We start from the raw sequence: 24,738 nt of genomic DNA on the forward strand, positions 1-24,738 counted from the left end.
AGACGTCAAACATTCTTTACATACGGCATAATATGTCACATGAGATCTAAACCAAGAGCACATGATAAGCTGAGGAAAAGAACAAAAAAGAGTACCCCAAATGAAACATTAAAAAAAGCATGAAAAACAAAATGTACAATGCATTAATTAACTCCTGAATAACTAAAGATTAAAGAGTAACAAAAAGGAGATTAAGGAAGCAACTGTTCTTGATGCTTGTAAACAATTTGGCTATAACTTTGCTTTCTTTCTAAGCCACAACCCAAAGAGCCACATTATTGTTTGACCATCTTCTTCAACAGGTCCAAGACAGCAGAACACCTTGGATGTACTAATGTACTATTTAAAAACATAAAAAAATGTATAAATCAATATTTAAAAGGGTCACCCTTATGTGAAATTACATCCCTACCCATGCTTAAAAATAATTTCCTCAGTTTCAACTTCATGCATTAAGTGGCAAATATGACTTCCAAAAAAGAAAAACTATGGATATTAATGAATAGTTGGGCTCCCCAATTACCAAGAAAGTAATGGATTCCAAGTGACAAATTCAATTTGCCTAAAATAAAGTTAAAACAAAACCCAACTTTTTTTTTTTTTTTTGGAGAAACAAAACAAAACCCAACTTGATTATTACAAATACTAACATTTTTTTAGGACAAAACAAGGGAATATGATTCCCTCTTAAAGACTGTTCCTACGACCCTTCAACCTCACTCTATTCTGCCTTTACTCTCTTCACTTTGAACACAGCTGCCGTCTAGACCATCCATGATCAATTGCTCACTAAGCCCTTTGTGTCTCTTACACTTTCTTTCTCTCTCAAAAGCCTTTTGTACTACTAATTAAAATGTAAAAAACAGAGTTGTCATTGGCACAAAACACAGTCTGTGGGGTCTTTCCTACTTAAGTGGGTTAACAGATTGCAAAGCTTACACCTTCTCATTTGAGACGTTTTGTTTCATTGTTCTACATTGAACAAGAGCAACAATGAAGAGTAATTGGGTTCTTTTGGCTCTTATTTTTGTGGTTCTTTTTGGTGGGTTTTCTTCAGTTTCAGCCACGCCACCTGCAAGTGAGTAATTTGCATTTTTTTTTTCTTTAAATTTACTTTTTCACATTGTCTGCTTCAAATTCTATCAAAGTTTCAAACTTTCATTACATTGTTGAAACATTTGCAGAAATTGTTAGTGGGGTTGTCTCCAATGTGGTCTCTGCACTTGTTAAGTGGCTATGGTCACTGAAATCCACCACCACCACAAAGACAGGTACAGATCTTTCACTGAGCTTACATTTTCTGTTTTGGGGTTTGTTTACGTTGGGGTCTAGAGATTGTTCCTTGCATTGTTAATGTTCATATGAGTAACATGGGATTATTGAAGTGATGGGACTTGTGGGGTTTGATTTTTCAGCTGATACTTCTAGCCGTTCTATGATGAAATTTGAGGGTGGATATACGGTGGAGACAGTATTTGATGGAAGTAAGCTTGGAATTGAACCATACTCACTTGAGGTGTCTCCAACTGGGGAGCTTCTTGTATTGGATTCTGAAAACAGTAATATTTACAGGATCTCAACACCATTGTCACGTTGTAAGTTACTCTTTTGGTTTTTTTGCTCTTGCAGTTTTTGGAATTTTGTTTTGATTATATTTTTTGTGATTTGTGCTTTGAGTTCTCTCAAATTTTGATTTGTAAGTGTCAGTGTGTGTGTGTGTGTGTGTTATGGTCTTGATTTTGCTTGTACTAAAGTGTTTCTGAACACCCACTTCAAGTCTCGTGTGAAAAAGATTGCTGTTTGGTTAAGCCCTGTGCAAGTACTTAGCTTCAGACTTGGGACATCTTTTTCTGATTCCTTTCCTTGTTTAGCTTCAAACTTGATATGCTTTTGTATAGATGAAGCCTCCACTGTTGAAAGTACAATATGCCTTTTAGTTTTAGTTTCTGCTGGGCCAACTTGATCTTTTTGGAGATATGCTGCTATCTTTCATTTTGAGACCAGCGTTCTCTAAAGAACACTTATGCTTCTTTTTTACTTGTCTAATTGTCCTTTATCTTTTTTAACCAAAATTTAAGGCATTTGTTTACTTTTACTCATGATGGATACCAAATTGCCCTTTTGCTTTTGAAGTGTTTTCATTAGATGTTGGGGATATCAATCTGATGCAAACCAAATAATTTATGTTGTCTTAGATTTTTTAAATATAGATTTGTGAAAAAGCTACACTAATATTTATCCATTTCTCTTTCCAATAAAATGATCTTAAATAACTAATTTAGTTTTCTAAAATTTGATCAAGTTTCTTCTGTGTCATCTGGGAACTTGATATATTCTTTTGATTGAACTCATTGTTCTTCTGCATGCATAAAATGAATGAATGAATGACTTGCAGATAGCCGGCCCAAGCTGGTTGCTGGTTCACCTGAAGGGTATTCTGGGCATGTAGATGGGAAGCTAAGAGAGGCAAGAATGAACCACCCAAAAGGGCTTACAATAGATGACAGAGGAAACATTTACATTGCAGACACATTGAATATGGCTATCAGGAAGATAAGTGATTCAGGTAAATGTACATGTTCAGGGAATTTCCATGGTTAAAGAATGAAATTGCTTTTATAATGATCATATTAAAGTTATACAATGGTAGGAAGAAATTTTTCCTTCAAATATCACTTTTTTATCATATAGTTTTTGGTTTGACTGATCACTAACTAGTGGCCGTCCTCCTCTCACCCCTATGAAATTATTCATTGTGCTTGATGTATTAAGCCCTCCTCCCAAATAAGGGTAGGCCTCACTTGTGGCTCCCACTTGTGGGACCCATCTTTATATGAGAGGGAGGTATAGTACATGGGTTTGTGGAATAATTTCTCCCCCCACTCACCAATTGCATGAAACTTGGCATATAAGGCACTTACTATATTCAAATTGACCCTAATTAATATGATTTAGTATTATCTTTTTGCAGGGGTTACAACTATTGCAGGTGGAAAATGGGGTCGAGGAGGAGGTCATGTAGATGGTCCAAGTGAAGATGCAAAGTTTTCAAACGATTTTGATCTGGTTTATATTGGAAGTAGCTGCTCTCTTTTGGTTATAGACAGAGGAAACCAGGCAATTCGAGAAATCCAACTTAATGACGACGACTGTTCTGATGACTATGATGGTAGTTTCCACCTAGGTATAAGGAAAAAATCAACACTTCCCTATGTCATTTTTATTTCAAGATCATAAAGGTGTATAAGACGTGTTTTGACATTGCAGGGATAGCAGTGCTTGTTGCAGCTGCATTTTTTGGCTACATGCTAGCATTGCTGCAGCAAAGGGTGCGAGCAATGTTTTCTTCCAGAGATGTAAGTTATCCTAGGATATGTGTTTTCAATCTCTAGTTATTAAATGTGTTGGTGACTGGAGAGATGTCACATAGGTATCCGTGTCACAAGGCTGAATTTCAAAAGATGTTTCAAATTATAACTTGCCAATCATGCTCTATGCTACTCCTTAAAGAATTAAAAAAAAAAAAAAAACAAAAACAAAAACAAAAGCAAAAGGTTGTACCTAGTGCACAAACTCCCACTTTTGTGTAGTCTAAGAGAGGTCATGATAAACAGTCTTACCTCTAATTTATTAGAGAAGTTGATTCCTGGATCAGAACCTGCAACCTGTCATAGAAATCTAATTTACAATTTTACTACTAACTGTCATAGAATGGTTGTGAGAATTCATAATTTTCATTTTGGTTTCATGTCTTCTTGACCATCTGATGGAGCATGAGTCTTACACATATTCTACTCACAAATAAACCTGTATTCAACAATTATTTTTGCATCTTGGATGTTTCAAATAAAATACTTTTTTCTTTCTCATATTCTGTGTTCTGAACATATTACAATGTTAACATGTGCGTCTGTTTTTTAATGTGTTAATTCCCTGCCAAAAAAAAAAAAAAAAAACTATTTAAAAATTTCCTCAAGTTAATTTTATACGTAGTCTAGATCCTAAGACCAAAATATTCCTGGTGGCACCATAATTTAAATTGTTCACTATGATGCAAACAATCTGGATTTCTACTTCAGTGATTCTCTTTATAAAATGACCCTGACAAGTTTCATATTCTTTTATTGCAGGATGCAAGAACTACTATTAAGAAAGTTGCAGTTGCACCAGTGGCTCCATATCAGAGGCCTCTGAAATCAGTCAGGCCCCCCTTGATTCCAAATGAAGATGAACCTGAGAGACAAGAAGAGGGATTCTTTGGTTCACTTGGGAAGCTTGTCCTTAACACCGGTTCAACTGTAGCTGAAATATTTGGGGGACTATTTTCAGGCTCTAGAAGAAAGTCTGTCCACTATCATCAGCAGTACCAACAACTGAACAAACATCCAAATTCATGGCCCATGCAAGAGAGCTTTGTGATCCCAGATGAGGATGAACCACCATCAATAGAAACCAGAAACCCTACACCCAAAAGGACCTACCCTTTCATGACCAAAGATATGGAGAAGAGCCACCGTATCAAGCAAAGTCAGCCTTACTATAACGGATGGGATGGTGATTATCGCCAAGTTCAACAACAGCAGCAGCATATTCAGCAACAGCAGCAACAACAACAACAACAGCATCATCACAGGCACTTCTCATCCAGCCCTCAAACTTACTATGAGAAGAGCTGTGAAACAAATGAAATAGTCTTTGGAGCAGTTCAAGAACAGGATGGACGTCGTGAAGCAGTGGTAATAAAGGCTGTTGACTATGGAGATCCTAGCTATAATCAGTACAATATTCGGCCTCGATTGAATTACATGGGTTATTCTCAGGCCTATTGATCATCTACAGCTACATTTTATTAGAGGGCAACAAAAGAAGCTTGTAAACTTTTAGTATGTGAGATATGAAGATGGGATGGTTAAAAGTGGATGTGAAAGGCAGGCATGACTGTTTCATGGTTATCGTTTTTATTTTCTCACAGGTAATGTCTTCCAAAATTTCCTTAGTAAATGAAGTATATATATGTAATATATACATCTGTTGGACGTGTATTTTATTTTAACTAGAAATTAAGAGGACCAAATCAGAGGTAGTCTTTTAGCTTCTTTGAAATATCTTGTTCTAATCACAACTCCACGTTAAGAATTGGGCAATACAGCAAACTCATGCATGATGCATGGGTTAAAAGGGCATGTCACTGAGTGATGAAGTTTCCATCTCCTACCTACCTTAGGCATTGCTAGTCAAATTTATAAATTCATTTCCTTATGACCTCAATTCAACCTCTTGTAGGTGATCTAAAAAGGTTCAAGCCCCCGTATATGAAGCTGAGTAAAAAGGTTAAAATGATTGTCCCAGTGAAAAGGAAAATGGTTGTTCCAGTCCAGGTCATGTATTTTCTTTAGAAAATTGTTGGCCTTGTAATTCTCTGCTTTCCAATTTGGGAAAAAGAGTAGCTGGCTAATTTTGAATATGGATAGGAAGCCATACTTGAAACGACGACAGGTTCAACTGAAAATTAAAAGAAAAAATACAATGCTTCTACAACTTGCTAAGGTGGAAGGTGGTAAGTTGTCGTTGAAAGATTAGTTATCACCACTATTATTATTCGCCAACCATAATAGGTTATTTTAGTTGTGAAAAAATTATGAAAATCTTGTGTCACTTGATTTATTGAAAGAGAGTGTTCCCAAATTCTGTAATTTGTATCAAGTTGAATTATGGGCACAAAATAATTCCCCTGGATTTGAAAAAATCCTGTATGGGAAGACCATGCATAGAATTAGTGACTTTAGTAGACTATAGTATTAGGGATGGCAAAAACATCCCACTCCACTTGACTTGCTCCATCCCATGCGGACTTTTCACATCTCAAAGAGGTCACAAGGCTAAAATAGATAGAAAATTTTAAACGGACTGATGTGAATGCTCTCAGTAGACTATAGTATTAGGGATGACAAAAACATTCCACTCCACTTGACTTGTTTTACCACATGCAGATTTTTCTTGTTCTAAAGAGGTCACAGGGCAATGATGGGTTTTGGTCGTCCTGCCCTGCCCCAAATACACATTTTATTTGATATATATTTAAATATTTATAAATATATTTTAATCATTTCTATTCATATTCTCCAAAAAAAAAAAAAAAAAAAAGAAAAAAAAAGAAAAAAGAAAAAAGAAGAGGTCACAAGGCTAAAATAGACAGAAAATTTTAGACGGATTGATGTGAATGCTCTTAGTAGACTATAGTATTAGAAATGGCAAAAACACCCCACTCCATTTGACTTGCTTTACCACATGCGGATTTTTCCTGTCCCAAAGAGGTCACATGGCAGGGATGAGTTTTGCTCGTCTTGCTCCGCCCCAAATACACACACATTTTATTTGATATAAATTTAAATATTTATAAATATAATTTAATCATTTCTATTCACATCTTACTTATAATTTAATTATGTTATACACATTTCATTATCATTTCCAAAAAAAAAAAAAAAAATTGTCTCTTATTTTCTAGTAGAACTTTTGTGGTTGCCATTTTCTTTTATATTTCATCTTTATCTCATTAATCTTATTCAAATTAGTAAAATATTTTCAACCCACCCCAATTTTGCCTTGTGTAGATTTTTTCCACTCCAAAGAGGAGACAAAGTGGGGGACGGGGCACCGAAAATCCGGTCTTGGCCCTTTCCACCTTATTGCCATTTCTATATGGAAATGTTAGGCCGAATTTTCCTTTTGTAGAGCCCATTCCGTAACTGGGGTTGTTTGCTCCAAGTGCGGCAAGGACGGGCTAGGCTTTGTTTACAAGGATCAACTGTTTGTCAGGCCTCATTTATAATCCCCCCCTTCTCCTGTTTTGCCGTGATGTGATGAGATGTTATCATCTATACTTTTGTCCCCTAGTTAAGTGAAAAGGAGAAAAATTGACGAGATTTAGAACTGTTAGTCCCAAATTAAAATGTGTATTTTAATTTTTTAGCTCATTGCTTTATTGCTATTTTCTTATTGTTATCTACCCATTTACGTTTTTTATGACACTATAGCAGACCCCAATAACAACAACAATTTTCATGGTACAAAACAAAAGAAATGGGATTGTGCGACAATGATCGTATTATGTCAGTGAGTCATATTCATCTGGCTTCTTCATGGCGTGGTGGTAATGGCAATTAACTGGGGTGGAATGGAACCCCCAAGTCTTGCGAAATTAATGAAAAAAAAGAAAAAGAAAAGAGTATTAAGAGATTAAAAATAAATATTGGCAAGAATATTGTATGTTTAGAGCATTAGCATTGGAAAATGCTAATGCTACTCTATTTTACCATTCCAAAACCTCACTTTATCATTATACTATCGAATTTTACAATACCTCCTACATCACAAACTTCTATTTCACTCTTTTACTCATTAAAATATTATTTTTTAACCTTTCGTTATTATTTATTTTCAACTGTTTTTTCCTGGACTTTTCAACAGTCACACACACACAGTCACACACAGAGCAAACCCACACACAGAGCAAATCCATTCAAACCCACACACATAGCATCCCATCACCACACACGCACCGATCAAAAAAATCATCACCGGAGCAAACCCATTCAAAAAAAATCATCACTGGAGCAAACCCATTCAAATCCATTCAAAAAAAATTATTACCGGAGTCACCGGAGCAAACCCATTCAAAAAAAATATCCCCAAAGCCACCGGAGCAAACCCATTAAAAAAAAATCATCACCAAAGCAAACCCATTCAAATACATTAAAAAAAAATCATCACCGGAGCCACCATCGGAGTTCGCCATCAACTGATCCCAGCCCACCGATCCAAACCCAGCTCGCCGATCCACGCTGATCCAACCTCCAACCTCCAACCTCAAAAATCCAAAACCCAGCACCGGTGCAATGAGAGAAAGGCCGTGCGATGAGAGATGAGAGAGAGGCCGTGTGAGATGGGTGAGAAATTTCGGAGATCCGAGTGAGAAATTTCGACAATGAAGCTTCAGAGATGAGAGAGCAGATGGAGAAACAGAGAAGGAAGAGAGAGAAGAGAACAGAAAAAATGAGAGGGATGAGAGAGAAATTTCGGGGGAAAATGAGTAAAATATTAAAATTTTTTTTTGCAATACTGTGAATAGTACAATTCTATGTTTAAAATTGTACTGTAGCAGTATTGCAAAAATATTTGCAATACTGCTGTTTACAATTCTCTTTTAGGCTTAAAATGCTAAATTTTCCTTAGATTTGGCATTAGCATTCACCAATGCTAATGCTCTTAGAGCACTCACAGCAGTGGTACTAAAAAGTTATATTGGTATATTTTAGCCCTTCACACACAAAAAGCAAGCTCCAACAGTGGAGTTATACTTTTTTTTTTTTTAGCTGATTTGCTGCAGTACACATCTATAGATAAATGTGAACAGTAGCTGAGAGCAAAAAAAAAAAAAAAAATAAAAGCCAATTTTGATTAATGATATTAGTAAGCTTCTTTCTCAAAAAAAAAAAAAAAAAACCTTTTTGCAGTTGGTAAAAAAAAATTTACTTTTGCTAGAGAATGGTGAATCTTTTATTTGCACTAGAATTTATTTATATAGATTTGAAAGTAATATTTAATCTATTTATAGAGACATTCATAGTTACAAAATTTTAATCCTTTATGACTTTTTTTTAGTGTATATAAAAGTTATAATAAAAGATTGTTAGTATTACAAAATTTTAATCATTTAATGTCATTTTAAACCCTTGATTGTTTTACCCTCATCCATGGCTATATTAGAGAACTCCATTAATTGTTTTAAAACGATGCCGTTTGGGTTTGTAACATTAAAAAATGATATATAAATATATACATTATTACAATTGACTAAAACGATACGATCGAGTCTATTACTTCAATACAATATCAAACCTTTTTTTCCTTTCTTAAAAAAAAAAAAAAAAAATCAAACCTTCCAAAATCCACATACGTATTGTGTGATAAAAGAATTATGTAACTTTCGCATGATATAGTTTTACTAGCAGTTGCAGCATTTTTAAACGCCATTAACCTTTATAAATGTATAGAATCTCTCTAGGAAAAGGTGTAATTTCTAAATTTAAAAATGGCTTATTTTTTGCGGTACAATTAAAATGAAATATTGGAGGATACCAAAATACTAAATAATATATGAATACTTATTATAGTATAATACAATAATCTTTAGTGACATGCATTTTTGGGTGAAATTTGTGCGTTTCAAGAATTAGATTTTATTAAAACAATGTTTTCTATTTTTTTACTTTTAAAATAATTAGAAACAAAAGTGCACTAAAGTTTTCACTAACAAAAGCAAAGATGAAGCCCATTTGGGTTGTAATTAAATTTTTCAATATTGGCTTTGTGTTGAATTATGTATAGATGATAATTAAGTGGTATCTAATTCTAAAGCTGTTTTAATACGATGGAAAATTTTCAAGAATAAGAGTTAATATTGTCAGTACAAGATTTTATACAAAATCATCTCCAGGGATGGAACTAGGATTCAAAGTCGAGAGGGGCAAATATAATTTTCTTGAGAAAGACAAATATAATTTTTCATGGACTTATTTTTTAAAATCTTAAATATATACCTATTATTTAATATTTAAAATAAATTTGGGGGGCATTGCCCCCTCTACTTACACATGGTTCCGTCCCTGATCATCTCCAACATGTGAAGTGGCAAAAAAATAAACCAGCAAATATTTTGGCAAAGCACGCCAAATGAACTGATAATTTTGTAACTTAAATAGAAGAAAATCCACCTATTATTGAATCCGTTGTGATTCAAGATGTTTTGTATTTATCTTTGTCATGAATAAGGCTACTGTACTTCTCATTAAAAAAAAAAAGAAGAAAAAAGAAAAAAAAGAAAAGAGAAAAGGACACAAACACACTTTGCCAGTTTATTGTCTTTTGTGTATATTTAGGTTGCGGATTTTATTATCTTTAAAAATTAATTCAATATCAAAATTGATATATGCTAATCAAAAGTTGTGGAATTGCAAGATGTTATATATTACGGTTTTAAAACTTATATATTTGGATGACAAGACTAGAACGTGCATTTTCATTAATGAAACAACATAATGAAAATTAAAAAGGAAAAGAAAAATGTTGCAAATTTGGACAACCAATTTGTTTGAAGATAAGACTTTGAAAATCGAAAGACAACGTCTAATCATCTACCATAAATTTAAGATTTTCGTAAGAACCGTAAATTTCAACAATAAGTATTGCTTTTCTAGCAAAATTTCAAGAAAAGAATTTGATATTGACGATCACAATAGAGGCTGGTCTTTTACGAGTAGTCAAAAGGATCTAAGTAACACATGTTTTGTTACTCTTGATGGGGCAGAAAATTAAAAGAATGAAGCAACCTTATTGTTTCCTTAAGCCCATTCCACCACTAGACTTGTTTTCACCAAGCACCTTAAGATGGGCAATCCTGCTAGGTCTCATTTCGAAGGCAGGTCCCAGTTCAAATTTAAGTTAAGAGAGAGGTGTGTATAGTTGGGTTGAGAAATCATAAACCCACACTTCTCCTTATGTAGGAACCAACTCAACCCATATGAATCAGATTGGATCAACAAGTTGGACTTAAATGCATCAAGCCTTGTAAAAAGAAATGAGTTTTCACTTTCCATCAATTAATTAAAAAATAAAATTTAATCATAATTTACATAATATGCTTAATTATATTCCAAATCCATATAAAATAATTCTCAAAATACCAAAATAAATATTGTTTGTTATTTTTTCTATTTAAAAAATATTGTTTCACACTCATTATTATACACTCTGTATCTATATTTAAAACGTGAAATGAATGATGTGTACGGATGATGTACACTAAATAGTGTGAGAGAATCATTATCATTTTCTATTATTATCTACTGAGCCATGGCTCTATGACCAAACCGAGTAACAATAATTCAAGTGGTGCCCAATAGATACTCATTTAATAATTTTATTAAGAGATCTAAGGATACAATGATACTTTTTTCTAGCTAAAAAGAAAAACAAAACCAAACTTCTATGTTAAGTATTGGGCCTTGTGACACACTTATTATGCTGTATTTAAACCATGAAGAGTACTATTCTAGCTTCACCGGTGATTCATTCAATCTGCTCCATTAACAAATTAATGCCCATCTGGGTCACTTGGGCCAGAAGTTTTGATTCCCCAGAGGTTAAGAACTTCAACAAAATAATGATCCGTCCCTGCTTGGCTTGGACTCATGGGCTTCATCATGGCATGGTGGTGGTGGTGATGATTTGGTGTGTGCAAATTGCGGGCTTGTATGGTAGAGAATACCAAAACAAAGCCTATGAAAAGAACTAGGACTAGGAAACGGCAAGCTTTGAGTTCTCTAGCCATGAAATGTAGTATTTCTTTTGTTGCTAGATAAATTGCGATTTGGGATGTGAAGTTGGGTTGTAATGTTTGGTATTTATAGGGAGAGATGATAACTCGTAAATTTGTCTGTATTAATGGGAAACCATTGCTTTGAATGGAATTGGAGGAAATGTACGATTCAATTTTCAAACATTTGAGGGAATGTATCTATGCTAGGTAGGAAGCATGCAAGGAAACTGACAGGGAGAAAAAGAGAGGGGGGTTAAAGAATTGTGGTGGAAACTTGGGGTGCAATGAAAAAGTCTGATTTTTGAAGAGTGAATGAACAATTGAGGTGGAAAGTTAGGCACAACATATCTTGAAGGAGTAATACGGAGGACACAAAATGTTTCACAATAGTTGACGTAACAAGTTATAACTGCAATAATATCATTTTCACATAAGTGTACTGTTGACACCGTTTTTATTACTACTTGTTATTATGTTGTGCGGCTTGTGCCGCCCCAAAAGAGTGAGAAAGCTAACGCCGGATAACTTGGAATTTAGACGGCATATGTTACCTGTTTCAAACTTGTAGAGTCAATGCTACTAACTTTGCATTTATTTTTTTCCGTGCTTCTTTGTGTCTTTTAGTATCAAGTATTCAAGTCAATATCGAAAACTGCTCTAACAACTAACAAGATGTTGATTGTCAAAGAATAGGCGTCAATGTGTCGTCATTATTATTATTTTTTCTTTGCTAAGATTAAGTGGCAAAACTGTTAGGTTATGTGATGTAGAACAGACAGCACATGCGTTCTTGGAACAACAAGGGCACAGGAAGTCACAATGCAAGATCAAAGGGGGGTGCTAGTAGGGGCCATCAGAGGTAACAGTGTCGGAATTGCATGAAATTTGGCAGGTTGAAGGGAAACGGCGTTCTGATCCAGATTCATGGCAAATGCCATGAATGTCGCCAAATTTTAGGCAAATTCCTTCGTTAAGGCCCCGAAAACAATGTTTTTGCTATTTATAGTAATATTTATTTTTCCTTAATAACTTTTAGTTTAAAAGTCAGAATAAGGTCCCGTCTGTTTTGGGACGACCCTTAAGGTCAGTAGTTTATGATTCTGCGTTTAACTCAATTTTGCCATTTTTGGTAAAATTCGGTAATTTTGTCACCTAATCGCTTAATTAGTGCGAATTAGGGTTTTAAACGTTTTTGCTCAGTATTTATATGTTTTGTAGCCGTCAGAGGCAAAATAGACTATTATCAATAAACACAGACATTCTGTCAATTTTCTCTTCTGGTGAATTCCAGTTTTATCTCCTTGTGGATTCAGGGAAACCCCTTGTGGATTCGAGGTTTACTACCCAGAAACTAACAGTTTAGTTTCTGTTTCATCAAGAGAGCATCGTGTGTGCTCTTCTTCAGGCTTCCGCGACATCATTATGTTTGAAAATTACTTTTTTTTTTTTTTTTCCCATTTTTCGAATTTTCAAGAACAGGATTCTTTTTTTGGAATATATGTAAGATTTGATAGCTATAATGAGGCCACAAGAGAAGATAGACTTGGATGTTTTGGAAACATTAGAAGATGCCAACTAATTGAGTTACAAGATTCTTAACAATTATATACACATACATACATACATACACACACACACACACACACACACACATATATATATATATATTGGTGGTAAAATTAACAATTATATTTTTATGTTAACATCATGTAATGCTATTAATTTCTTTATAAAATAGGGACCAAAACACTTTGCCAACTTATGTATTCATCCTATATATTTGTTTGCTGAATTCTCCATCTTACATATGCTTTATGTATTTTCCGGATTATTAATTTCATTATCTTACCCAAAAAAAAAAAAAAAAAAAGATATCAAAATTGATAGGCACAAAAGACAATCAAAACAATACCTAATATTCTCTTTTAATGAGAGAATATATAATTTCCAATACAAACACAATATTAATAAATGGCTAATGGTAGAATATTTAATTTCTTATAGAAGCACAATCAAAATAATACCTAATAATAACTATCGTGATTATCAAATTTTATATTTAGACAAAAGAAAATATTATAGTTGTATTATCGCTCATTGCACCAATTATTGACTAGTTTTATTAACAATGCCACAAACACACTTTCCCAGCTTATTGCCTTTGTGTATGTCTAGATTACTAATTATAATATCTATAGAAAATAATTTGATATTAAAATTGACAAACACAAATGCTAACCAAGAAAGTTGCGGAATTACAAGATGTCATATTTTATGATTTTAAAACTTATATTTGGAGGATCCGAAAGTAAAATTACTCTCAAATTTTAAGGTATGCGATTTTTGTTTTACCAATTACAATTTACATTTGCCATGATGAAACAACATCATGAAATTAAGAAGGGTTGGAAAAATTGTTGCAGTAGTACATGTACATCTTTGCATATGTGGAAATTGATCAGGCCAATTTGGACTACCAATTTGTTTTTAAGAAAAGCCTTTGAAAGATAACGTGTAGTCATCTACCATAGAATCAAGATTTTCATGAGAACTGTAAATTTTCAACAATAAGTACTGATTTTCTTTTCTTTCTTTTTTTGAGAAAGATAAGTACTGATTTTCTAAAGAATGAAGCTACCTTGTCGTTTCCTTCAGCCCATTCCACCACTGGACTTGTTTACACCAAGCACCTTAATTAGGATGGACTAGCCTGCAACATATGCTTTATGTATTTTCCGGATTATTAGTTTTATTATCTTACCAAAAAAAAAAAAAAAAAAAAGATATCAAAATTGATAGGTACAAAAGACAATCAAAACAATACCTAATATTCTCTTTTAATGTGAGAATATATAATTTCAAATACAAACACAATATTAATAAATGGCTAATGGTAGAATATTTAATTTCTTATAAAAGCACAATCAAAATAATACCTAATAATAACTATCGTGATTATCAAATTTTATATTTAGACAAAAGAAAATATTATAGTTGTTGTGGGGGGAAAAAGCCCAAAGCTACCTAACGGGCCCGGAACCGCCTGTTAAGGACTATTGCATTTCCGAGGATTAATAGGTGGTTGGGGCGGCCCATCTAAAGCAGGAAGCCCAGAAGCAGAAGGGAAGTGTTGTCCGAAGAGGTCACCATTTGTCCGAGGATGTCTTGCTCCTCGGCTGTGATGAGCCTTGATCAAACGAACGTGTGGAGGGTCCGACTAATCTTCCCGAGGGTCCCAACGGCCATGACAGATCTTGGGTGGATCCAGCAATGATCAGAACTAAAAAATATTTGAAGGAAAAGTTGGTACCACCGCATTTAATGTGCTGCAACAGCTTTTCTGGCCGCATTTATGTGGAGAAGACCCCTGAACAGTGCAACCTCAGCTACCGCCACTCACAAAGAACTAAAGTAGACACACGACGTGACATGCAGTCGAGTGGATGCGTGGATGAAGAACAAGTGGACGGTGGAGATGATAGGAAAGGATGCTATATAAAGAAGAAGGGTCCCTGATGATAAGGGATCGGGAAAAAGAAAGGAAAAGAGAGAGAAAAGTTTCATTATAGCTCTGAATATTGTAATCTCGGTTCATTCAATAAAACGCCTCTTCGGACATTCATTCATAGAGTTATCTAAGCTCCAGTTCATGTTATCATCACTGCATGTAACCTAGCCAACTGTTCTGTGCTTCATATCCAGCCCAGCTCTTTCGATCCACTCTCTACAAATTCATTGTTCTGGGTTCGTTGGGCCTTTGACCCATATCCTTTGGGCTAGGGCTACAAAAATAGACCCTACAGTTGTATTATCGCTCATTGCACCAATTATTGACTAGTTTTATTAACAATGCCACAAACACACTTTCCCAGCATATTGCCTTTGTGTATGTCTAGATTACTAATTATAATATCTATAGAAAATAATTTGATATTAAAATTGACAAACACAAATGCTAACCAAGAAAGTTGCGGAATTACAAGATGTCATATTTTATGATTTTAAAACTTATATTTGGAGGATCCGAAAGTAAAATTACTCCCAAATTTTAAGGTATGCGATTTTTGTTTTACCAACTACAATTTACATTTGCTATGATGAAACAACATCATGAAATTAAGAAGGGTTGGAAAATTTGTTGCAGTAGTACATGTACATCTTTGCATATGTGGAAATTGATCAGGCCAATTTGGACTACCAATTTGTTTTTAAGAAAAGCCTTTGAAAGATAACGTGTAGTCATCTACCATAGAATCAAGATTTTCATGAGAACTGTAAATTTTCAACAATAAGTACTGATTTTCTTTTCTTTCTTTTTTTGAGAAAGATAAGTACTGATTTTCTAAAGAATGAAGCTACCTTGTCGTTTCCTTCAGCCCATTCCACCACTGGACTTGTTTACACCAAGCACCTTAATTAGGATGGACTAGCCTGCTACGCCTTAAGAACTTTTTTTGACTAAATTATTATAATTCATATAATATACCTAAATTATATTCAAAATTTTCAAATCCATAAAATATAATTCTCAAAATACCAATATAAATCCAACTTAAAAAAAATTGTGGCAAATAAACTTATCTATATTACTGGGTTGGTCTGGTTATATTGATTGAAACAAAAAATAAAAACTATTAACACAAATCCAACCCAACTTGAACCCAAAAGAAAAAAAAAAGAAAAATCAATCCACCAACCCATGAAAATCCAACAAGGGGTGTTGGGTTAAGTCTATTTCAGTAGGTTAGTGAGTTTGATGTACACTCCTAACTGGTAGTGAAGTTTTCCCATTTGGATTAGCTATTGGTGTTGTTTAAAAAAAGTCACTTCAATGTTTTGAAAATGGGCTATACCTCGTTGGTAAATTTAGAAAAGAGAAGAAAAAAGGATAAAGATTCTATACAAACTGGCTTGGAGGAAGTTCCTCCAAACAACTAGGTGGCAATCTTAAACAATCACAGGTGCCGCACATGACCAATCTTAGAAAAGTAACATTACTAAGCTTGTTTGTCAGTCAGTTGTTTGTCTCACCTAAATCACTCTTTTTCTTTCTCTCTCTCCTTCATTCCATTTCCAAATCCAAATTAATACCAACAACATTAAATGATAGAAATCACTAGTAATGGTACCAGCCAACCTTCTTCTTTTCTTTCTTTGACAAATCAAAAATTTTATTTCTCTAATGATCTTGCACAACAGTTGGCACTTGATAATAACTCACCACTAGGTTCATGGCCCAAACCCGAATCTTGCACATAGAGCTCTTAGTCAAAGACCCTAAACATACCCACATCAAAGAGATTATGAAATATAAGACAAGCGAATTAACCCCAACCTATTTTTCACAACAAGGATTCTTTTGATAATCAACAAATTTTATTAACAAAGGAACATAAACTACAAACAAGACAAAAATTATGTTGTTCACAACAAGGATTCTGGGTATTTTCTTGTTAATATAATTTTTTTTTTTTGGTGTTAGGCTAAAATTTGAGAGCAATGGAGGGTATTTTTGGTTTGGATTCAGTTGGGATGGGGCAAACTAGCAGAGAGAGCATGTGGTTGAGAACTGAGGAGGAGGACAGGAGAGTGAGAGAGAGGAAAAAAGGGGTTTGAAAGTCTGATTTCAGTTTGGAATGAAGGAGAGAGAAAGTGTTTAAGTGAGAGAAAAGTCTAAGAGAGAAGTTAGTAACGTTACTTAACAACGTTACTTTTCAACTTTAAGCTAAAATTGGTCATGTGCAACGCATATGAACAAGACACTCGTCATTGTTTAAGATTGCCATCTAGTTGTTTGGAGGAACTTTCTCCAAACCAGTTTGTATAGAAACTTTATCCAAGGAAAAAAAAAGGTTTGTTGCGAAAAATCGTGATGTAAAAACAAATTTTACTTGTGTTTTCGGAAAAACAATCCATGAGCTGTGCCTGTGATTTGAAGTACATTTTTCAAATCTTTATTTATAAAAAATCACAATTTTTTTATTATAAAAAACACATAACTTAACTCCAATTTTACCGCGTTATCATTAAATCCATCAATTTCCTCACAAAATTACATTTAAGGGAGATGAGAAAAAGGCAAAAATGTCAAGATGGTAAGTAGAAAAATAATTGACAAACAAAAGGGGGGGCTAAACATGGGAGAAGATTAGTGGGTTGACCAAGCCGATGTGACCTCGTACTCCTCTTGATTGTTACTTTTTATGTTCAGAAAATATTGTTTCATGCTCTTTCTTGTAAACTCTGAATACAATGTTTACAATTTCACGTACGATATACACGTTTTTTTTTTTTTTAACTGATGTCCACGTTTAAAACATTTTTTCTTTTGGGAAGATGCTCACGTTTAAAACATGAAATAAGTAATGTGTATAGATGATATACACTAACAAAAGTAAGAGAATCGATATCTTTTGTCTATTATTATCTTCCAATTTCTGTTTTTCATGGCAGTACGTCAACAATTCATGGGGTACCCAAAAGATCATTTAATAATTATATTTAGAGATCTAAGGATACAATGATACTTTTTTCTAGCAAAAAAAAAAAAAAAACAAAAAAAAAAAACAAAATACAAAATCAAACTTCTATGTTTAAGTATTGCGCCTTGTGACGCACTTATTTATGCTGTATTTTATATCATGAAGAGTACTATTTGGAGATCTAGCTTCTTCAGTGATTCATTCAGGGTGCTTCATCAACAGATTCATGACCAACTGGGTCGCTTGGGCCGGAATGTTTGAGTCCGAAGAGGTCAAAAGCTTCAACAAAATAATGACCCTTCCCTGCTTGGCTTGGACTCAAGGGCTTCATCACGGCATGGTGGTGAAGTTGATGATTTGGTGTATGCAAATTGCGAGCTTGTATGGTAGAGAAAACCAAAGCAAAGGCCAAGAAAAGAACTAGGACAATAAAACGGCAACCTTGGACTTCTCTAGCCATGAATGTTGTAGTATTTTGTTGATACATATCTTGGGATGTGAAGTTAGGCTGTAATTTTTGGTATATTTATAGTGAGACATGGTAACTCTTAGATTTGTCAGATCGTAATGGGAAAATAATGCTTTGAATGGAATCGGAGAAAATGTATGATTCAAATTTTAAACGTTTGATGGAATAATGAGTCTATGTTCGGAAGCGTGCAAGGAAACTAAAGAGGGAGAAAAAAGATATGGGTTAAACGATTGGGGTTGAAACTTGGGGAACAAAGAACAATTTTCATTTTTGAAGAGTGAACAATTGATGTGGAATGTTAAGGCTTATCTAAGACTAAGAGTAAACTTGGGATGAGCTCCAATTAGTTCAACTAGTAAAGTCTTTTGTAATAAAAGATATAAGGTTTCTATCCTGCTTATATCAAAAATCGATTGGTATCTTAACTTAATAATAAATATTAATTATTGAAAGGGAGAAAATACACGCTAGGATGCCTATTGTGATTGTACGGGCCGGCTATAGTCTGCAGACGTCAGAATGGACGAGCCCATCATTTGCACGGAGCCTTAAGTGGATGGATCTCATGTGGACGGACCTGATACGGACGAACCGAAGAAAGATGGGCTGGTTGACCATGGGCCTGTTGGAGCCCTTAGTGGGAATATTTTGGCCCATTCTCATATGGTCCTAAACAGAGTCCTTGCGCTACTTGGACTCTAGAAATCTCATATATTTGGTAAAGATCTTCCCTATAAGGAGAAGATCTGTCCATCACGTTTAGGATTCTACAAGAAGAGTCCTATGAGGAAAAGACTTCCGCGCCAAGGAAGAGATGTCAACCCTCTACTACTATAAAAGCCCCAATACCCTCTCCAACCAAGGTACGCATTATTTTACCATCTCTAGCACTCTAGAGTTATGAGAATACTTTCTAACTTGACCTTCGGAGGGTATTTGGCCTGCACCACACCGGTGCCCTTTGATAGGTTTTCTCCTTTGTCTTGTGTAGGTTAACATACGAGCGTGAAGGCATTGTGTGACTCATTGGTGAACTTCTCAGCTTCATCAGTTGGCGTCGTCTGTGGGAAACGTAAGAAGAAAGCGGTCAGACGTTGCTTCATCCCTGAGACAGAAAGGGTTGCATGGTGCTCACTCGCTCGATGGTAACAACCAACGACATCCAAGGAGAGGAACTACCCACGACCGCACTCGGAAGATAGTTTTGGACCCTCACTGCGGCCATGGAGCGTCTCACCAGACAAAATCATGACCTAGAAGAACAGCTGTGTCAAAGGAACACAGCACCCCACAACCAGAGGGAGGATCAGGAAGGTACCAGCGCCACGCAGAGAGAATGAGAAGGGCCTGAAGGAAGCAACGCCCCAAGCAGGCTAGGACGACAGAACACGAGCCTCCCATCCCTCATGGATGCGACTCCTCCGCCTATGTTCGCGGAGATGCAGGCGATGAAAGAACAGATGGAAGTCATGATGAACGCCCTAAAGGGACGAGTGTCCAGCGTCCTGGACGACCTAGTGAATCGGACTGACTCTCCATTCATCGGCCCCGTCAATTCCTTCCCCCTACCACACAAGTTCCGGATGCCACAAATAGAGAGCTATGATGGGGTCAAGGATCCCCTAGACCACCTGGAGACATTCAAGACCTTGATGCATCTATAAGGGGTACCGGACGAAATCATGTGTAGGGCCTTCCCGACCACATTGAAGGGTCCCGCGAGGATTTGGTTTAGTCGGCTGACGCCGAACTCCATCAGCACTTTCAAAGAATTAAGCGCTCAGTTCACCTCGCACTTTATAAGGGGACACAGGTACAAGAAGTTCACGGCATGCTTAATGAGCATCAGGCAGAGAGAAGACGAGACACTAAGATCCTACATAACCCGCTTCAATAAGGAAGCACTCTCGATTGACGAAGCCGACGACAAAATACTGGTGGCGGCTTTCACGAACGGGCTGCGGAAGGGCAAGTTTTTGTTTTCACTATACAAAAACGACCCCAAAACCATGTCAGAGGTACTCTACAGGGCCACCAAGTACATGAACGCGGAAGACGCACTACTTGCACGGGAGGAAAGGCCCAGGAAAAGGGAACGCCAGGTGGACGTGCATCAGGATCAAGGGCAGAAAAGACCAAAAACAGGAGACAGAAGGGACGAAAGGCTCCCTAAACCCCCGGGCGGAAGGTTCACAAGTTTCACCCCTCTGAACGCCCCGATTGACCAGGTTTTGATGCAAATCAAAGACGAAGAGACACTAACATTCCCGGGAAAACTAAAGAGCGACCCAAGCAAACGGCCGCGAGACAAATATTGTCGTTTCCATCGAGATCATGGCCACGACACAGCCGATTGCTACGACCTAAAGCAGCAGATTGAAGCCCTCATTAGACAAGGGAAGTTGCAGAAGTTCGTCAACAAAGAGAGAGCGGATCAGAATCTCCAAGAGCCGGCCCCCCGACGGGATAACGAGCGTCCTAGACCCCCCATCGGAGACATAAGGATGATAGTGGGAGGGACCGTGGCTACCGGTTCTTCCAAAAAAGCTCGAAAAACGTACCTCAGATCGGTCCTGAACGTCCATCTAACAGGCTCTACGCCTAAAACCACACGGGAAGAGAGCCCTATCATTGGATTCACCGAAGAAGATGCAAGGAGGCTCTATCATCCACATGACGACGCGCTGGTTGTCAGCATACGTGTAGGGGACTACAACGTTCACCGAGTACTAATCGACAACGGCAGCTCAGCAGACATTCTATACTATCCAGCATTCCAGCAAATGGGGATAGACAGAGCACGATTGATGCCAGCGAGTGCTCCACTTGTCGGTTTTAGATGGACAAGGGTATTCCCAATAGGCTCCATCACACTCCCTGTAACGGTGGGCGATTACCCGCAAGAACTCACTAGGAATGTAATGTTCCTCGTGGTAGACTACTCCTCCGCTTACAATGGTATTCTCGGACGGCCCACACTTAACTCATGGAAAGTAGCAACATCAACATACCACCTAATGATCAAGTTCCCAACGGACTATGGGATTAGGGAATTGCGAGGAAATCAGGCAACCGCCCGAGCATGCTACATTGCCACGCTAGAAATGGAAGATCATCATCAGACGATGTGCGTAGAAGAGCAGCGGACTGTCGCAGAACCGGTCGAAGAGCTGGAGGAGATAACGCTCAACGAATCCAAACCAGAACGGACGACCAGGATAGGAACATTGGCCTGTCAGCCTGTGCGCCAGGCCCTCATAACATTCCTTAGGAGGAACCAAGACGTTTTCGCATGGAACCACGAAGACATGCCCGGGATCGATCCCTCTGTCATAGTACACAAGCTGAACGTGAACCCTTCAACCCCACCCGTCCGGCAGAAAAAGCGAGTGTTCGCTCCCGAATGGGACAGAGCAATAGCGCAAGAGGTCGGGAAACTACTTGAGGCAGGTTTCGTTAGGGAAGTATATTACCCAGAGTGGTTGGCGAACGTGGTCATGGTCAAGAAGGCTAGTGGAAAATGGCGAATGTGTGTCGACTTCACGGACCTTAACAAAGCGTGCCCAAAGGACAGCTACCCCCTCCCGCGGATAGATGCGCTGGTCGACTCCACGGCAAGACACCAACTCCTAAGTTTTATGGATGCCTTCTCAGGCTATAATCAGATCAAGATGGAGGAATCTGATCAGGAGAAAACATCCTTCGTCACCAGCCAAGGCCTCTTTTGCTATAAGGTGATGCCATTCGGACTCAAGAACGCTGGGGCAACGTACCAAAGGTTAATGGACAAAATGTTCGCACACCAGATAGGGAGGAACATACAGGTCTATGTCGACGACATGCTGGTCAAGAGCCCATTCGAAAAAGATCACCTGAGTGACCTCCAGGAGACATTCGATACCCTACGGTCATACAACATGAAACTAAATCCGGGTAAGTGCGTATTCAGAGTAACCGCGGGAAAGTTCTTGGGTTTTATGGTGTCCCAAAGAGGAATAGAGGTCAATCTAGAGAAGATACGGGCCATCATGAAGCTGGAACCACCAAGGACAACTTGAACGGCAAAATTGCTGCTTTGAACAGGTTCGTCTCAAAAGCAAAGGACAGGTGTCTAACGTTCTTCCGCGTCCTAAAGAAATCATTTGAGTGGACGGATGAGTGCCAGAAGGCATTTGAAGATCTGAAGAAATACCTCGCCTTACCATTCTTGCTCAGCCCGTCCAAGCCAGGAGAGGACCTCTACTTATACCTAGTAGCTTCGCAGGTGGCAGTAAGCGCGGTAGTAAGAGAAGAGGAAGGAACTCAACGACCCATCTATTTCATAAGCAGAGGGTTCCGGGGGGCTGAAGAAAGGTACCCCCACATGGAAAAGCTCGCCTTCGCACTGGTAATCGCAACCCGAAAACTGAAACCGTACTTCCAAGCCCACAGCATCATCGTCCTGACAAATCAACCCCTAAAAAGAGCAATGAGCAGCCCCGAAGCGGCCGAACGAATGGCCCTATGGGCGATAGAGCTGAGCGAGTTTGACATACATTACCGACCACGAACCACAATAAAGGGCCAAGTAGTGGTGGACTTCATTGCCGAATACATGCAAACGAAGCAGCAGGAGCCACAAGCCCTCAGACAATGGAACATCCACACGGATGGATCATCAAACAGGCAAGCTGGTGGCGCCGGGGTAGTAATTCAAACCCCTGATGGGGATAAAATCGAGTGTATGATTCGGCTGGACTTCCCGACAACTAATAATGAGGCCGAATATGAGGCATTAGTAGCAGGACTAGACCTAGCAAAAGCAGCAGGTGCCGAGGCCATAGTTGTGCATTGCGATTCGCAGGTAATAGTCAGTCAGATTAGCGGCGCGTATGAGTGTAGAGGGGAAAAGATGAAGAAATACTTGGAAGAGGTCAGGAGGCGGATCGACACCCTCCAGGTCACATTCGTCCAAATCCCAAGGGAGGAGAACGAATGTGCTGACTGGCTCGCGAAAGCCGCTTCCGCAGAGGTCATGATGGCCCCCAATCAGGTACTGTCGTTCATCCAGAATTCCTCAATCATTAACAGTAGGGCAGAAGTGCAGGAAATAAACCCAGAATACGATTGGACTACGCCACTAACGGCCTACCTGAAGGAAGGCATGCTCCCATATAACAAAGACGCAGCAAGAAAACTGAAAGTCTGGGCTTCGCGATTCATAATAATCAATGACGTCTTATACAAGAAGGGATTCTCACGACCATACCTAAGGTGTTTCGGCCACGAGGAAGCAGACTATGTAATGAGAGAGGTCCATGAGGGTATTTGCGGAAACCATTCGGGGGCGCGGTCTTTAGTACACAAACTGATCCGGGCAGGATACTATTGGCCTACAATGCAGAAGGACGCACAAGCCTACGTCAAGACTTGCAACAAATGTCAAAGGTTCGGTAACCTAATTAGGCAACCAACCGAAGAACTGACACCCATGACGGCCCCTTGGCTGTTCACCTAATGGGGGTTGGACATCATGGGCCCTCTCCCGACGGCCGCACGACAGCTGAAATTTCTGGTGGTAGGGATCGACTACTTCACTAAGTGGGTTGAGGCGGAAGCCCTGGCAACTATCACGGAGAAAAACATCAGAAGTTTCGTATGGAGAAATATCATATGCAGATCGGGATACCAAAGGTACTCATCTCCGATAATGAAAAACAGTTTGACAACAGGGCATTCCAAGATTTCTGCTCCGAGTTAGGCATCAGAAATCACTACTCATCACCCGCACATCCGCAGGCGAATGGGCAAGTTGAAGTCACGAACCGGTCCCTGCTCAAAATCATCAAGACCCGGCTCGAGGGGGCGAAAGGCATCTGGCCCGATGAGTTACCAAGTATCTTGTGGGCATATCGCACAACGGCAAGAACACCCACGGGAGAAACACCATTCAGGCTGGCATATGGGAGCGAGGCTGTCATTCCAGCAGAGATAGGACTTACAAGTTATCGAGTGGAGAGCTACAATGAGGACAAGAATGAAGGGGCTTTGCGGCTACAGCTAGACCTAGTCGATGAAGTCCGGGCTATAGCTGAACAAAGGATGGCCCGATACCAAAACCTCATGGCAAAATACTACAACTCCAAAGTCAGACACAGAGACTTTCAGGTCGGAGACCTTGTGCTACGGAAGGTAATGGGAACGGCTAAAGATCCTTCACAAGGAAAACTTGGCCTAAACTGGGAAGGACCTTACAAGATCTCGTCTTGGCAGAGGAAGGGGACCTACCACCTCGAAACCCTGGACGGGTGGAAATTGCAACACCTGTGGAACACAGAGCACCTACGGAGATATTACCAATAAAGACGACATAAAAGGGCATTAACCCCCCCAACTTTCCGGCTTATTTCTAAAGTTTTCAGTAG

General features: G+C 37.9%; 2 protein-coding genes across 2 annotated transcripts; both read left to right on the forward strand.

The window, feature by feature from the left end:
* Positions 1 to 670: 670 nt before the first annotated feature.
* On the forward strand, positions 671 to 5,074 carry LOC112009858 (uncharacterized). The gene is made up of 7 exons (XM_024042215.2): positions 671 to 1,078; positions 1,185 to 1,271; positions 1,416 to 1,595; positions 2,396 to 2,566; positions 2,972 to 3,184; positions 3,268 to 3,356; positions 4,131 to 5,074. The coding sequence occupies exons 1-7, from the start codon at positions 994 to 996 to the stop codon at positions 4,827 to 4,829; spliced, it is 1,524 nt and encodes a 507-aa protein (XP_023897983.1). The 5' UTR covers positions 671 to 993; the 3' UTR covers positions 4,830 to 5,074.
* Positions 5,075 to 20,016: 14,942 nt separating this feature from the next.
* On the forward strand, positions 20,017 to 23,831 carry LOC136067026 (uncharacterized). Its single transcript, XM_065772244.1, has 2 exons — positions 20,017 to 22,179; positions 22,284 to 23,831. Exons 1-2 carry the CDS (start codon positions 20,017 to 20,019, stop codon positions 23,829 to 23,831), a joined length of 3,711 nt encoding a protein of 1,236 aa, XP_065628316.1.
* The last annotated feature ends 907 nt before the right edge of the window (positions 23,832 to 24,738 follow it).

This window comes from Quercus suber, unplaced genomic scaffold (assembly GCF_002906115.3).
Source record: "Quercus suber isolate HL8 unplaced genomic scaffold, Cork oak 2.0 scaffold_55, whole genome shotgun sequence".
Lineage (NCBI taxonomy): Eukaryota > Viridiplantae > Streptophyta > Magnoliopsida > Fagales > Fagaceae > Quercus > Quercus suber.

Coding starts and splice junctions, on each gene's coding strand:
- LOC112009858 (XM_024042215.2), top strand. CDS start 994: ATGAAGAGTAATTGGGTTCTTTTGGCTCTTATTTTTGTGGTTCTTTTT. Junction 2,567..2,971: donor CAGGAAGATAAGTGATTCAG/GTAAATGTACAT, acceptor ATCTTTTTGCAG/GGGTTACAACTATTGCAGGT. Junction 3,357..4,130: donor CAATGTTTTCTTCCAGAGAT/GTAAGTTATCCT, acceptor CTTTTATTGCAG/GATGCAAGAACTACTATTAA.
- LOC136067026 (XM_065772244.1), top strand. CDS start 20,017: ATGTGTAGGGCCTTCCCGACCACATTGAAGGGTCCCGCGAGGATTTGG. Junction 22,180..22,283: donor TCTATGTCGACGACATGCTG/GTCAAGAGCCCA, acceptor GTGCGTATTCAG/AGTAACCGCGGGAAAGTTCT.